This window comes from Corythoichthys intestinalis, chromosome 1 (genome assembly GCF_030265065.1).
Source record: "Corythoichthys intestinalis isolate RoL2023-P3 chromosome 1, ASM3026506v1, whole genome shotgun sequence".
NCBI lineage: Eukaryota > Metazoa > Chordata > Actinopteri > Syngnathiformes > Syngnathidae > Corythoichthys > Corythoichthys intestinalis.
The window spans coordinates 15,467,721-15,484,549 of record NC_080395.1 but is presented as its reverse complement, the minus strand read 5'-3'; the positions used below and the strand labels follow the sequence as shown (position 1 = coordinate 15,484,549).

General features: G+C 38.8%; 1 protein-coding gene across 1 annotated transcript; it reads left to right on the top strand.

Moving 5' to 3' along the window:
* Positions 1-4,156: 4,156 nt before the first annotated feature.
* On the top strand, positions 4,157-15,833 carry tm2d3 (TM2 domain containing 3). The gene is made up of 6 exons (XM_057842240.1): positions 4,157-4,329; positions 4,575-4,676; positions 8,740-8,900; positions 8,991-9,165; positions 10,290-10,365; positions 15,122-15,833. The coding sequence occupies exons 1-6, from the start codon at positions 4,230-4,232 to the stop codon at positions 15,285-15,287; spliced, it is 780 nt and encodes a 259-aa protein (XP_057698223.1). The 5' UTR covers positions 4,157-4,229; the 3' UTR covers positions 15,288-15,833.
* Positions 15,834-16,829: the final 996 nt, after the last annotated feature.

Below are 16,829 nucleotides of genomic sequence, written 5' to 3'. Positions count from 1 at the left end.
AAAAACAAGAACATTAAGAGGGGTTTGAGTATCAGATTAATATAACTCACTCTTGTGTATCACTGAGTGTCAAGACACAGCTGTAAATGGCCACAGCCGGATTTTTGGGGATTTTATGGATGAAACGTAATATAACAAGGGTCGCGATGCAGAAATCGCAGACATCAAGGAGTGGTTGAGATTTTCTTTTTCAAATATTTACCCTTTTAAACAGTTTCTTTCACTGTTTCTTTGTTTGGATCGGTTATTTATCATCTAACATATCGGAGAAAATGCGACAGTAACAAAAAAATACAATTAAGTAGTGATGCACGATAATGCATTTTTCAGCCGATACCGATAACCGATAATTTCCTCCTTGTTCCAACCGATAACCGATAATGTCAAGCCGATAATCCTATTACAAGATTTATGTAAAATTTTAAAGTATACACAAAAGAAAATATTACTGTGCAAAAATATAATTTATTGCTCTTTTTTTCAACATGAAATATGAACAAGTATTCAATTCCAACATCTAAATAATGACATTGTCTGACATTGTGTGATGGTAAACTTTTGGCAACAATTACTTAGAGTAAATACCTAAGTTGCACAAAAATTCCTTTCAAAGTAAGCCATTCCTAACATATATAGCATTAATACACTGCAAAACACACCTCCATAAAACTAGTCAGTTTTAAGTGTAAATCTATTGGAAATAAGTGGAAAGCACTTGCCAGCCTTTCAAGTGTATTTCTCTCAGATTTCTTGGAAGAAAAATAGCTAGCTGAAAATAATCTTAACAGCCTTATTTTAAGCAATGCATTATTATACTTAATCCTAAAAAAAAAAAACTTGGAAGAAAAAAAGATTTTGAATAATATTTGTGGCTACATAATATTATTGTTATTTCATTACAACAGGAATGTGCATATTTAAATTGATAAGTGTTAATAAGTGCTAATAAGTTTTGATTATCTACTGTGACTGTAATTGAGCAGACAAATAAATTAATTTGAAAAGTGATAGCTAATGTTATATGCTTTGTTGCACACTGTGAAAATGATTAACTCAAAAGAGCGAGATGTCATGTACCCATTCTGCAGCGATTTGTTTACTTTTGCGACACTCACGACATTTGCTTTGCAGCAGCTAAACTGATACACGGCAGTACGATTTGGATGGAGTTGGTGCTCGCATCTCCGTGCGTGTTGTTTTGTGCCTGAGTTTTGCTAAGCCGAAAATAAAGGCAGCATTACAAAGTCATCTGACCGCTCGTCATTTTACATTACATACTGAATGCATTATTGACTGGCTGACTTCGTTTTCTCCATGTTTAAATTATCATCTAACCACTGTGCCGTCATGATAAGCTTGCTTACTGGACATCACTTTTTCAAATGTACGTGGTAAAAATGTGATTGGCATGTTTTTCATGAAGAATGGTGGTCGTATAAACTGCATTATTTTTTTATCCAGGGCTTTGGCTCTCGGGTCATTTCGGTAAAAAAAAAAAAATCGTGTCTCGTCTCGGCGGCTACGTTCGTACCGGATAATCCGCCCGCACTAGTCGGTTCGCCGCGGCATATTCGGGGCCTGGCTCTGCTCGCACGCCGTGGGGAACGCTTGAGAAACCGGAGTGTTCGCCGAAGGTCCTGAAGCCGGGGAACCGGGCTCTGCCCGCCCCGCCAACGGCGCGGCGGCCTGCCGGACCGGCCAGAGCGGCGGGCTCCGTCGGAAGACGGCTACTTGCAGACTATCGGTCTCCAGTCGTGCCGGTGTTTAGCCTTAGATGCGAGTTTACCACCCGCCTTGGGCTGCTTTCCCAAACAACCCGACTCTGTAATGTCACAAGCCCCGTAGTTTAGCTTGTGTTTACAATAGCTTTAGCATTCCCGCTAGCAACAGCCTCGTATTCGTTCCAAAAATCTTTGTGATGCAGTTTTAAATGGATGCTGGGTTGTGGTTTTGAATGAGGACGCTTTCTTTCGGCCTCGTGGAACTTCTGCGGTATATGTTTCGCAGATGGCGAGAGCGTCGTTTTTTTAGTAACAGCCGCCATAATATTCAACTATTTCTTGTCGTGTAACTCCGCCTCCCCAACCCCTCCCTTGGAGGGGAGGGGTTGAGGAGGCAAGGGAGGGGTTGGGTTGAGGAGGCGGCGTGCTGAATTCTTCGGTTGTGCACATTTGGAGGCTAAATCAAGTATATAATTATCGGATTGCATTATCGGTTGAATTTTTTTATTATCTGGATTATCTGTGTGATGTCATAATTGCCATTATCGGCCGATAATTAACGGCGACCGATATTATCGTGTATCTTTACAATTAAGCGATAGTTATGAGGTAGATATCAGTGACTTTTTTTGCAGACACCATTTTTTTCGTTGTGACGTAATTTGTTTAAAAGTTTAAAATATGCCAGTGAATAATTCTTAACCCCCCCCCCCCAAATATTAGACATCACATAATGATTCTAAGCTAAAAATGACATTTTGAATAATAAATATAATTAATTACCTTAGTTCTATGGCTGGGTTGAAACAAAAGCGGTTGTGCGATGTCTGTAAACGGGGTTTCCAGGGTGAAACGGACAAATTAAAAATAGTTCGGGGGCTTAATACGCCATGAATCTGCTATGGCAGCAGATAGACATATTGTTCTATCAAACACAACAGTTCTTTTGGCTTAAAATACAGCAGTTTATTTTAAAGAGGAGTGCAAGAGCAGAAGAAGAAGAGCTAGTCATGTGTTTTTTCTGCCATATATGTTTTTTTAAAGTATACTTTGGGGGGAAAAAGTCTTATATGTATCTCTTTCCAATGCTAAAGCTGAATAAATACATTGAACACACAGAAAATTTGGGGGGGAGGGGGGGTGTCCCCACTAACCGCGAAAAACGAGGGATCACTGTAATACAGGGTGTCCATAAAGTCTCTTTACCATTTCAAAAATTTTATAAAATGCAATTGTTAAGATATTTTATTCAGATTTGTTCTATTCTGCGTTTATTGAAAGTTTTTTTTTCTACCTCTTTTAATACACTTCTACATGGGCACCATTAGTTGCACGAAGCACATCAAGACGGTACTCGATTTCTTGCCATGTTCGCTGTGGCATACCATCATCAATTGTGGCAATGGCATCAGTAATCCTTTGCTTAAGGTCAGTAATGTCCCTTATCTTTGTTCGATACACGATATCTTTAACATATCCCCATAGAAAGAAGTCCAGGGGAGTGAAATCTGTTGAACGTGGCGGCCAAGGAGTTGGCCCATCCCTTCCAATCCATCGGTCTGGAAATGTTTGATTGAGGAACCCACGAACATGCAGCCCCCAATGTGGTGGTGCACCATCTTGCTGAAAAATGATGGTTGATTGAAGGTCATTCAGTGGTGCCACATATTCAGTTAAAAGGTCAGGGTAAACATTTGCAGAAATGATGTCTCGAAGAAAAATGGACCAATTGTTCGAGTAAAAAAAAACAATAAACGCTGAATACAGTAGAACAAATCTGAATAAAATATCGAATCAATTGCATTTTTAATACATTTTTTGAATGTTAAAGAGACTTAATGGACACCCTGTATGTAAGAGCTCTTGCCTACACTATTCTGAAATGCAATTAAATTTCCATGTCAATTAATACCCATTTTAAACCCTGTATATCAAAGCTCTTGCCTACACTATTCTGAAATGCAATGAGATTTCCATTTCAATTAATACCCATTTTTAAGACTGTCAGCAGCAGTTGCAAGTTAGAAAAAAAATCCACTGGCAGAAATGGGCTTGTTTCTTGGGGGGGGTTCCATGCTTTATTACTATTATTATTTTAGTGGTGGGAATGGGCTTCCAGAGAAAAATGAATCACTGGCGGAAATGGGCTTGTTTTGTTGAGAAAAGTTTTCATACTTTTTTTTTTTTTTTTTTTGTGGCAGGAATGGGCTTTCATACATTTTCGCCAAAATTGCTTGGATTCTAACATTTCGGCCAGATAATGTAACTCAAGGGCTTTAGCCATATGACACTTTTGACCCACTTTAACAATTTAGTCACCCAAATTTTTTAAAATCTCACTACTTTTATCCAGAAAGCATTTTGCTTGCAGAACAGTGTAATGAATTTCTACAGTTGTACCTTTAATAGCCAGAGAGGGCGGTAATGCTCCTTTTTCCCCTCTACCAGCAAGCAAGAAGACAACGAGGAAGAACAACGAAACAAGGAAGACAGACAAGCAAGCGACAAATGGATGGCCATTCGGGGCAACCTACCCGAGGACGATGCCTCAAAAGCTACGGAATCGTTCTCCTTTTGTGCACGGATCTGTTTTTGCAATGTGTCAACGGTACGCTCTTAAGTGGTTACTGTGTGAATGTCCTAAATGTGCTTTATAAACGGTGTCGCGCGTCTTGCTAGCGGCAATTTAGCGAGGCTACAGGGCACTGGTTGTCTATAAATTGTCAAATTTCATGTAAAAAATTGCTGGTACATGACATATAACACTGTTTAATTAGATAACATTCTGTCCAGTGCGTTAACGTTGTGCTGTATTGAGCTCTGAGTGACATTTTTTTTTTTTTGCCCGTAAAGGATACCTGAGTTCCCCACACGTCGGCCAGGATCCTCCGTACACAAGAGATGCTCAACACGGACCGGTTATCACCAGCCCAGTGGCGCCTGCTGCTCCTTCGGGTAAAGTCTTCTCTCATGAAGCCTCTGAGAGGCAATGACGTCGCTAGGGTCTCTTGGGGCCCCAAGCAAGAAATTCCTGGGGCCTCCAACTCACCCGTGCACGCTGCAAAAATGTGTTTTTTGCACACATACAGTGCCTTGCAAAAGTATTCGGCCCCCTTGAACCTTGCAACCTTTCACCACATTTCAGGCTTCAAACATAAAGATATAAAATTTTAATTTTTTGTCAAGAATCAACAACAAGTGGGACACAATCGTGAAGTGGAACAAAATTTGTTGGATAATTTAAACTCTTTTAACAAATAAAAAACTGAAAAGTGGGGCGTGCAATATTATTCGGCCCCCTTGCGTTAATACTTTGTAGCGCCACCTTTTGCTCCAATTACAGCTGCAAGTCGCTTGGGGTATGTTTCAATCAATTTTGCACATCGAGAGACTGACATTCTTGCCCATTCTTCCTTGCAAAACAGCTCGAGCTCAGTGAGGTTGGATGGAGAGTATTTGTGAACAGCAGTCTTCAGCTCTTTCCACAGATTCTTGATTGGATTCAGGTCTGGACTTTGACTTGGCCATTCTAACACCTGGATACGTTTATTTTTGAACCATTCCATTGTAGATTTGGCTTTATGTTTTGGATCATTGTCCTGTTGGAAGATAAATCTCCGTCCCAGTCTCAGGTCTTGTGCAGATACCAACAGGTTTTCTTCTAGAATGTTCCTGTATTTGGCTGCATCCATCTTCCCGTCAATTTTTACCATCTTCCCTGTCCCTGCTGAAGAAAAGCAGGCCCAAACCATGATGCTGCCACCACCATGTTTGACAGTGGGGATGGTGTGTTCAGGGTGATGAGCTGTGTTGCTTTTACGCCAAACATATCGTTTTGCATTGTGGCCAAAAAGTTCAATTTTGGTTTCATCTGACCAGAGCACCTTCTTCCACATGTTTGGTGTATCTCCCAGGTGGCTTGTGGCAAACTTTAAACGAGACTGTTTATGGATATCTTTGAGAAATGGCTTTCTTCTTGCCACTCTTCCATAAAGGCCAGATTTGTGCCGTGTACGACTGATTGTTGTCCTATGGACACTCTCCCACCTCAGCTGTAGTTCTCTGCAGTTCATCCAGAGTGATCATGGGCCTCTTGGCTGCATCTCTGATCAGTTTTCTCCTTGTTTGAGAAGACAATTTGGAAGGACGGCCGGGTCTTGGTAGATTTGCAGTGGTCTGATGCTCCTTCCATTTCAATATGATGGCTTGCACAGTGCTCCTTGAGATGTTTAAAGCTTGGGAAATCTTTTTGTATCCAAATCCGGCTTTAAACTTCTCCACAACAGTATCTCGGACCTGCCTGGTGTGTTCCTTGGTTTTCATAATGCTCTCTGCACTTTAAACAGAACCCTGAGACTATCACAGAGCAGGTGCATTTATACGGAGACTCGATTACACACAGGTGGATTCTATTTATCATCATCGGTCATTTAGGACAACATTGGATCATTCAGAGATCCTCACTGAACTTCTGGAGTGAGTTTGCTGCACTGAAAGTAAAGGGGCCGAATAATATTGCATGCCCCACTTTTCAGTTTTTTATTTGTTAAAAAAGTTTAAATTATCCAATAAATGTTGTTCCACTTCACGATTGTGTCCCACTTGTTGTTGATTCTTGACAAAAAAATTAAATTTCATGTCATTATGTTTGAAGCCTGAAATGTGGCGAAAGGTTGCAAGATTCAAGGGGGCCGAATACTTTTGCAAGGCACTGTAAATGCACAATAAGTAAACGATGTAAAGTATATAAAATAGGTCTGTCAAACGATTAAAATTTTGAATCGAGTTAATCACAGCTTAAAAATTAATCGTAATTAATTGCAAATCAAACAATCTGAAAAATAGTCAATATTTTTCTGTAAATTATTGTTGGAATAGAAAGATAAGACACAAGACAGATATATACATTCAACATACTGTACATAATACTGTATTTCTTTATAATAACAATAAACCCACAAGATGGCATTAACATTATTAACATTCGTTTTGTTAAAGGGATCCACGGATAGAAAACCTTGCAGTTCTTAAAAGATAAATGCTAGTACAAGTTATAGTTATTTTATATTAAAACCCTTCTTAATGTTCTTTGTTTGGATTATTTATCATCTAAAATATCGGGGAAAATGCAACAGTAACAAAAAAATACAGTTAACTCGTTTGCTCCCAAAAACGTATAAATACGTTCCATTTTTAATTGTTTTAATGTCCCAAAGACGTACAGTGGGGCAAATAAGTATTTAGTCAACCACTAATTGTGCAAGTTCTTCCACTTGAAAATATTACAGAGGCCTGTAATTTTCAACATGGGTAAACCTCAACCATGAGAGACAGAATGTGGGAAAAAAAACAGAAATTTGACATTGATTTTTAAAAAATTTATTTGCAAATCGTGGTGGAAAATAAGTATTTGGTCAAAAGTTCGTCTCCATACTTTGTTATGTACCCTTTGTTGGCAATAACTTAGGCCAAACGTTTTCTGTAACTCTTCACAAGATTTTCACACACTGTTGCTGGTATTTTGGCCCATTCCTCCATGCAGATTTCCTCTAGAGCAGTGATGTTTTAGGGCTGTCGTTGGGCACTACGGACTTTCAACACCCTCCACAGATTTTCTATGGGGTTGAGATCGGGAGACTGGCTAGGCCACTCCAGGACCTTGAAATGCTTCTTACGAAGCCACTCATTTGTTGCCCTGGCTGTGTGTTTGGGATCATTGTCATGCTGAAAGACCCAGCCACGTCTCATCTTCAATGCCCTTGCTGATGAAAGGAGATTTTCACTCAAAACCTCTCGATACATGGCCCCATTCATTCTTTCCTTTACACAGATCAGTCGTCCTGGTCCCTTTGCAGAAAAACAGCCCCAAAGCATGATGTTTCCACCCCCACGCTTCACAGTGGGTATGGTGTTCTTCGGATGCAATTCAGTATTCTTTCTCCTCCAAACACGAGAACCTGTGTTTCTAACAAAAGTTCTATTTTGGTTTCATCTGACCATAACACATTCTCCCAGTCCTCATCTGGATCATCCAAATGCTCTCTAGCGAACCGCAGACGGGCCTGGACGTGTACTGGCTTCAGCAGGGGGACACGTCTGGCAGTGCAGGATTTGAGTCCCTGGCGGCGCATTGTGTTACTGATAGTAGCCTTTGTTACTGTGGTCCCAGCTCTCTGTAGGTCATTCACTAGGTCCCCCGTGTAGTTCTGGGATTTTTGCTCACCGTCCTTGTTATCATTTTGACGCCACGGGGTGCGATCTTGCATGGAGCCTCAAATCGAGGGAGATTATCAGTGGTCTTGTATGTCTTCCATTTTCTAATAATTGCTCCAACAGTTGATTTCTTTACACCAAGCGTTTTACCTATTGCAGATTCAGTCTTCCCAGACTGGTGCAAGTCTACAATTTTGTCTCTGGTGTCCTTCGACAGCTCTTTGGTCTTGGTCATAGTGGAGTTTGGAGTGTGACTGGCTGAGGTTTTGGACAGGTGTCTTTTATACCGATAATGAGTTAAAACAGGTGCCATTAATACAGGTAACGAGGTGAGCCTCATTAGACCATGTTAGAAGAAGTTAGACCTCTTTGACAACCAGAAATCTAGCTTGTTTGTAGGTTACCAAATACTTATTTCCCACTCTAATTTGGAAATAAATTCTTTAAAAAGTCAAACGATGTGATTTTTTTTTTTTTTTCACATTCTGTCTCTCATGGTTGAGATTTACCCATGTTGACAATTACAGGCCTCTCTAATATTTTCAAGTAGGAGAACTTGCACAGTTGGTGGTTGACTATATACTTACTTGCCCCACTGTATACCTGTGACTGTAACCGTGACGTTTTCATACCAAGTTATACCTTGAAACCGGTAACTGCTACATGTCTACTCCCAAGTCACGTTTTTAGCTTGTCATTTTCACGAAAACTGTTCGTCGATGATATACTTTCATCATCGTCATTGTGAACGAAAACAACAATGTCCTGCAGTTAACTCAGGAAAAACTCTTGTCTTTAATTCCAGTTTCTCCCACCGACGAAGAAAGCTACACCGCAAAATGTCCTAGTGGGGGGCTCTGCAGTCGCTTGCCCGCCGATTGTATACAATGCAATTATCAGCACAATTGCACCTATGGGAAACCAGCTTTCTTCTCCTGTAAAGCCAAAAAGGGCGTTCACTGTGTTGTGAGTGTTCTTTTTCCCCCACTTGAGTTTGAGTCATTACTCTTTAATGTGATGGTTTACTGACGTCATGTTTGTTTTTTTTAATGTTAGGGAGAATCGGGCCAGCAGCAAAGCAACTTCTCTATTTCTATGACGTGTCAGTTTTGTTGGCAACTGGAGCCATCGCAGTATCGCTGCTCCAACTCAACCAACTGCATGACTGTGGCTTGCCCTCGGCAGCGCTACAACGCTACTTGCGACGTTTTGGAACACGTACACTGTTTAGGTACTTTTCTAATAGCTTGTTTCTGTGTTGGCTTCATGCTTTTACATGGAAGTGCACAACATATGTGATAATTTATTGTCTTTTTGTGATTTGTAATTATTTGAAATCTAAAGGCACAGAAATATATCGTTTTAATATCGTTTAAAAGTTGTAATTCTGAGAAAAAAAATAGCAACATTACAAGGGGAAAAAAAATAATTTCAGAAGTCGTTAATCAAGAAAGCTTGAATTTTTTTCTGTGGTTAGTTGTTTTAAATTGTAATTTAAAAAGACAACTTTTTGAACACATATAGTTGAACAGGAACATGCTTGTATGTTGACAAGATTTTTTTAAAAGTTATGATAAAATTGGAATAAATGGAAGTGTATTGCTTCCATCCTCCCCAACAAAATTTAAAAAATAGTCCAGTGTCACGCTTCAAAATTTAAAAAATAGTCCAGTGTCACGCTTTAACATAATTATCACGAATTTACATGAGTATAATGTTTTTACAAAAGTATCACGTTTTACATAATTATCATGTTTTTACGTATCACTGATTTACATAATTGTTTTACATGATTATTATCACGTTTTTACATGAGTATCATATTTCTGCAAGTCACGCTTAAATATCAGGTCATTACACAATTATCACGTCATTACATAAGTATCACATTATTATGATAAGTATCACTTTTTTACATAAGTCTCATGTTTTTACATGTTAAGTATCACGTTATTACCTGATACTATGTTTTACATGATACTATCATGAAAAACCTGATGCGAACACATTCCAAATTTCATTATAGAACATTAAAAAAGATTTTTTCCCCTATAATTATAGCACTTCTTCATAAGTGTTTTTTTTTAAAAAATTTTTTAACATTTTACTACACATTTTACATTGAGGGGGGAAATGAACTTTTAGTTTGATAAAACAAATTGAAAAAGAAAAAAGTTGAAAAAAATCCTCTTTTTTTATAGGAAGTAATTTTCAAAGATTAAAATTTGAAACGGGAAAAGATAAGATTAAAAAAGTTTCATGGCTAACGTATAAAAAATGTGTTTTGTTTTCATTTTAAGCTTGTAGCACAATGCGTAACACAACCTCACACATTTTTAAAATATATTTTTTTAGGTAAAAGGCGCTTTCTGAAGCGTTTGTATTGTAACTGGACTGGTGGATACAAGTGGTCCACGGCCTTGGCGCTCAGGTAAAACCGGAACTTACAAAGTTCACTTCATTTTACATTTATTAGACATATTACTACAGCATTATTTAGGATTGTGGCACCCAAATAAATTAAAGCATAAATACAGTGGTACCTCATGATACTATACCTGTCTAAAATGGTTTAATTTTAGGTGAAATGTCTTGTTTTCTCATGTATATTTATAATTGCTCTTTACCTAAAAAAAAAGTTTTATCCTATTACTCGATTAATTGATGGAATTTTCAGTAGAATACTCATTTACTAAAATATTCGATAGCTGCAGCCCTACTTACGTAGATCCTCATTGTTTTTTTTTTTTTTAATACCTTTTTGCCATTTATGTTCAAGTATTTTATTTTTAAATGCATTTATTGCTCTTGTAAAATGAAAGTGTTATTCTATAGCAGGGGTCCCCAAGCTTTTTCCTGTGAGGGCCACATTATTTTTCCCTTCTCTGATGAGGGGCCGGGGTCAGTTTGTAACAGAAAAGGTGTGGCGATTGCAGGAGTGCCTAAATGTAAAAATGTATTGTTTTTCAGAAAGCCACAATCAAATAACTCTTTCTGAATTCTTCATGGAAAAAAGGAAATAAAATCAAAATGTTATAATAATAATGTAATAAAATATACCGTAATTTTCGGACTACAAGCCGCTACTTTTTTCCTTCATTTTGAATCCTGCGGCTTATAGTCCATTGCGGCTTTTTTGCTGATTTATTCGGGTTAATAGGTAACACATGCCTCCTAGCATGCACTGCAGCACCAACAATGTAAACACCAAAATTAATGTTCTGTGCTATGTTTTTATTCAGTTACTGTTCCAGTTGTTTCATTAATTGCTAGTTATGGTATTTGGGAACACTTTATTTAACAGCAGCGTCATAAGACTGTCATAATTATGACATGACACTATCATGGGCATTACCAATGCTTATAACAGATGTCATTAAGTGTCATTCGACAAGTTATGTTAATAACGCCATTTATATGCAGCTCGGATCTTTTGCATCCATTCAAAAGTGAGCTCATTTGCCGGATAACATGAATGACATCTGTTATAAACATTCACTAATGCTCGTGACAGTGTCATGTCATGATTATGATTGTGTAATGACAGTTTTATGGCACCACTGTCAAATAGTGTGTCAAAATAGCATAACTAGGAATAAATGAAACAACTGGAACAGTAACAGTTATAAATAATTAGCACAGAACATGAATTTTGATTGTTATTTTCATCTGGAGCACTGCAATACATGCTAAGAGGCATGTTGGACACCAACCGGGTTGACAGCAGGTGGCAGCAGAGGTTGAATGTCTACCCCAAGGGAGCAGTAATGACCAAATGAAGCATTTTGAAGCAATGAATAACCAATTGATTCAAAGCTTCATGGTGGTTCATTTGGTCTTATGACAATCGTATGATGCCAGTTGTCAAATAAAGTGCTACCAGTTGATATATTTTGGTCTAAATATCCCATAATACAGTGGGGACAGCTGCGGCTTATAGTGCAGTGCGGCTTATCTATGAACAAATGCCGTTTTCGTGTCACATTTGGTGGGTGGCGGCTTATAGTCAGGTGTGCCTTATAGTGCGAAAATCACGGTAATATAATAATAAATAACACTATTAATTAAATAGATAATAACCAAATAACCCTGTCTGGGTTCTTCACAGAAAAAAGCCAGCAAATAACACTATTGAAAAGAAAGAAAAAACAATTATTATTATTATTTTTTTGTTCAGGGGGCCGGACCAAATGTGGAGGCGGTTTGGGGACCCCTGTTCTTTAGAGTTTGAAAAAACGCTCAGGTATTTTATTTTGTGTTTGCGTTTCGTTTTGAAAGTGCAATCCTGCTACCAAAATTACGTCATAATTAATGTTATTGGAAGGTAAACTTCTTTGTTTTATATCTCATGATGACTGAAAATTATTCTGCTAAGCAATTAACTCATTTGCTCCCAAAAACGTATAAATACGTTCTATTTTTAATTGTTTCAGTGTCCCAAAGACGTATTTATTCATCTTTTACATTTTTTTTTTTTTTAAATTTATTTATTTTTTTTACAAGAGACATCTCTGGGTTCTGATTCAATTTAGCTCCAAAGCACAAAGCTGAAAATTCATTTTAAAAGAGTAAAACTGGCCACTGGAGGGCAGCAGCACATTTGATAAGACCTGCACGGCCGGGGCGCCGGCAGAAGACGACCGAATGGAGAACAACCTAGAGGACGGCCGGGATGCCAGGCGCTGGACGACCGAGCAGAACGACCGGGACCACCAGCGCAGCGGACGATGCTGTTGAGTCCGTGCTGCTCGCCGAGCAGACCCCGCGGAGACAAAAAAAAAATCCATCTTAATGAGACAGACGGCGATGAGGGAAAAGTTTACCCGGCTGTCGTGGCCACAACAGCGTCATCTCTCAGTTAGTTATGTGTAAATAAATTGTTACTTTGCTATCAAAAGCTCTATTTGTCTTGTTTATGTTATTTTGTAAAAGGAAAACATTATTCAGATGTTTTGATGTAACTAAAGTAGGGCTGTCAAACGATTAAAATTTTCAATCGAGTTAATTACAGCTTAAAAATGAATTAATCGTAATTGATCGCAATTCAAACCATCTCTAAAATATGCCATATTTTTATGTAAATTGTTGGAATGGAAAGATAAGACACACGACGGATATATACATACAACATACTGTACATCAGTACTGTATTTTTTTTTTTTATTGTAACAATAAATCCACAAATGGCATTATTAACATTCTTTCTGTTAAAGTGATCCACGGATAGAAAGACTTGTAGTTCTTAAACGATAAATGTTATAGTTACAAGTTATAGTAATTTCATATTAAAACCCCTCTTCATGTTTTCGTTTTAATAAAATTTGTAAAATTTTCAATCAAAAGTAGAGTTAATATAATAATAATAAAAATAACAAAATAGAGTGAAAAGTTTTACGTGTATTTTGCATAGCTATTTTGATATGGAATGCCAGTTCATTTTGCATTGTTGTAACTGTGTGTCAGAATAGGGCCTCATTATTATAGACTGAAGTGCTTTTCTTTTTGTGAACATATCTGTACATATCTTACCCAAAATACAACAAGAGACAAATAATTGCCACTAAAAGAAAGAAAACTTACCGAAATATGTGTGGAGCACAAATAGCAATTTGCATTGCATTGTGAATACAGCATAAACGTCTCAGAACTACCAATTCTCCCAAGATAAGAAGAAATAACATGAGTATGGAACGGCGCTGCCCCCAAGCGGCCGGTGGCATTCTCTTCACTCTTAATGTCCATAAACGGCCTCATTGTAATCTGTTTGAGGCAATATGCCAGCGGGTCATTCATTGCATGCGTTAATTGCGTCAAATATTTTAACGTGATTAATTTTTTAAAAATTAACGCCCGTTAACGCAATAATTTTGACAGCCCTAAACTAAAGCAAAAAATAGCTGTGTTAAATTCAAAGTTAGGTTTGAAATGTATGCTTTCACAAAAAGCTTAATTTCTTTTTTTCATCAGAAATTGGAAAATTACTTAGACTTAGCTATTTTCTAATGCTGATTCCTAAAGAATGGAAAAGGATATAGACTTATTTTTCCTGCTGAAAGAAGAGAGTCTAATCTTTCTTTTGGTGGGTTTTCCTTTTACAAAATATCATAAACAACAAGACAAATAGAGCTTTTGATAGCAAAGTAACAATTTATTTACACATAACTAACTGAGAGATGACGCTGTTGCCGCCGAGATGACGTTGTTGTCGCCGCGAAAGCCGGGTAAACTTTTACCTCATCGCTGCCTGTCTCATAAAGATAGATTTTTTTGATTCTCCGCGGGGTCTGCTTGGCAAGCAGCAAGGACTCAACGGCATCTTCTGCTGCGCTGGTGGTCCCGGTTGTTCTGCTCGGTCGTCCAGCGCCTGGCATCCCAGGCGTCCTCTCGGTTGTTCTGCTTGGTCGTCCGCCGCCCGGCATCCTTCCGTCAGCGCTCCGACCGTGCGGCCCGTCCGTTTGTTGCCATTGAATCGGGTTGCGGCTCTTACCAAATGCGCTACTGCCCTCCAGTGGCCATTTTTATTGCTTTAAAATGGATTTTCAGCTTTGCGCTTTGGAGCTCAGTTGAATCAGAACCCAGAGATGTCTCTTATGAAAAAAAAACTTAACAGAGGAATAAATACGTCTTTGGCACACTGAAACAATTAAAAATATAACGTATTTATACGTTTTTGGGAGCAAATGAGTCAAACGAGTACTCGAAGCAACAAAATTTAATTCAAATCTTTTTTCTAATCGAATTACACGAATTAATCTATTAATCGTTGCAGCACTATTGCAAGGGTAAACTTCTATGATTTATAGCTCATGAGGTCTGAAAATTATTCTGCAAAGCATTTGTTATCAGATTACTCAATCGAACTAATTAATCGATGGATTAATCGATTACTTAAATAATCGAGAGCTCGAGCTCACAGCAAACACGGAGTGCTAAAAGATGAGCTAACTTCAGCCACCATCTCATCTCGCTGTCATTACTGCATTGCTGCGAGCGGGAATAATCTATTATCTTTTGTACGATGAAAATATTTTCGGAATATGAAGCGAAACAACTTCTTTGTGATTTTTTTTTTTCTTATTTTGAGGTACCACTGTAAATAGTTGGGGATTTACTGTTTATGTAAAAATAAGAAGGCATCAAGCGGTTTATATCTTTTGTTTTTTTTTTGTATGTATCTGCTTGCTTAGCATCACGCTGGGCGGTTTCGGGGCCGACCGCTTTTACCTGGGCCAGTGGAGAGAAGGTCTGGGAAAGCTGTTCAGTTTCGGAGGCCTGGGCATTTGGACTTTAATAGATGTCCTTCTCATCGCCGTGGGTTACGTGGGCCCGGCGGACGGTTCTCTCTACATTTAAATTACGAACATACAAATAAATGTAAAGGATGTTTGAGGCACGGCTCATGCTCCAAGGACTGATCTCCCGACACCACCCCGGCTTTCCCATCTGCTAACACGCGGGAAGTGTTTCTCCCGACTCACACCCCAGCGTAACTGCGTCCGCTCACATGTAAGCACCAACCGTGGTAGTGGGCAGTCCCAATCAGTCTCCCGTAGCGCCGGCGTGCAGATGGAGCGCTATACCGCCATCAGGACCTGGCAATTACATGCTGGCGGGAGTTCGCTCTTTGAAATCAGACGTCGAAATCATCTCGGACCTCAGTAGTTGAGTCGGTTTTCTTTTATTCCATGCCGGGTGATTAAATAGAGGTTTGATGGTGACGAATTCAATGAGTTACTAATGTCCGCCATGTTATTTACTGTATTTATTTACTGTTTTAAAGGTTCATTTCAACAAGGCTGGATGATTTAGGACCCTTTCACACACTACCTGTAAGAAAAAAAAAAGTGTTTTCTCAACTGTTTCATTTTTTTGTTTGAGTAAAATGTTGAATACCTTTTACACTTCTGGTAAAAACAAACTCATCCGATTGTGGCCTCTTTATAGGGAACTTATTTGCAGATATTCATATCACATATTTGACTCCCAGTCAAAATGGATTGGACTCCATGTGCAAACAATGACACCGAAACATGAGCATTCACAGCCAGTCCTTCCAGTTTAAAGGAACAATATGTAAGAGTTGCACTTCAATTATTCAATAAATGGCCCTAATATTTCAAGAGACATTAAACGTCAACTCTATTTTACTCAACTGTGGTTACTTGTACTTCAGTTGGGTGTACTTGTACTACAAGTACGCGCTTCTGTGTAGACTTAAACCACTAGTACGTGTTCTTGCCTGTGCTAGGAGTACGTGTACTTATATGTACTTCTGTTACGAATATGTGTGCTAGTGTGTACATGGTCTACAGGTACGTGCGCCGGCGTCCACCTGTACTAGTAGTGCAAGTGTGCCGGCGTCTACCTGTACTGAGAGAGTACATGCGCCGGCGTCCATCTGCACTTGTAGTTCAAGTGCGCCGGCGTCCATCTGCACTTGTAGTTCAAGTGCGCCGGCGTCCATCTGCACTTGTAGTTCAAGTGCGCCGGCTTCCACCTGTAGTACAGTGCCTTGCAAAAGTACTCGGCCCCCTTGAACCTTGCAACCTTTCGCCACATTTCAGGCTTCAAACATAAAGATATAAAATGTTAATTTTTTGTCAAGAATCAACAAGTGGGACACAATCGTGAAGTGGAACAAAATTTATTGGATAATTTAAACTTTTTTAACATAAAAAATGAAAAGTGGGGCGTGCAATATTATTCGGCCCCCTTGCGTTAATACTTTGTAGCGCCACCTTTTGCTCCAATTACAGCTGCAAGTCGCTTGGGGTATGTTTCTATCAGTTTTGCACATCGAGAGACTGACATTCTTGCCCATTCTTCCTTGCAAAACAGCTCGAGCTCAGTGAGGTTGGATGGAGAGTGTTTGTGAACAGCAGTCTTCAGCTCTTT

What these genes read in the sequence shown, in the direction of transcription:
- tm2d3 (XM_057842240.1), top strand. Translation starts at nt 4,230, where the DNA reads ATGGATGGCCATTCGGGGCAACCTACCCGAGGACGATGCCTCAAAAGC. An exon ending in AAAAGGGCGTTCACTGTGTT is followed by an intron (nt 8,901 to 8,990) that starts GTGAGTGTTCTT and finishes TTTTAATGTTAG; the next exon opens with GGAGAATCGGGCCAGCAGCA. An exon ending in GGAACACGTACACTGTTTAG is followed by an intron (nt 9,166 to 10,289) that starts GTACTTTTCTAA and finishes ATATTTTTTTAG; the next exon opens with GTAAAAGGCGCTTTCTGAAG.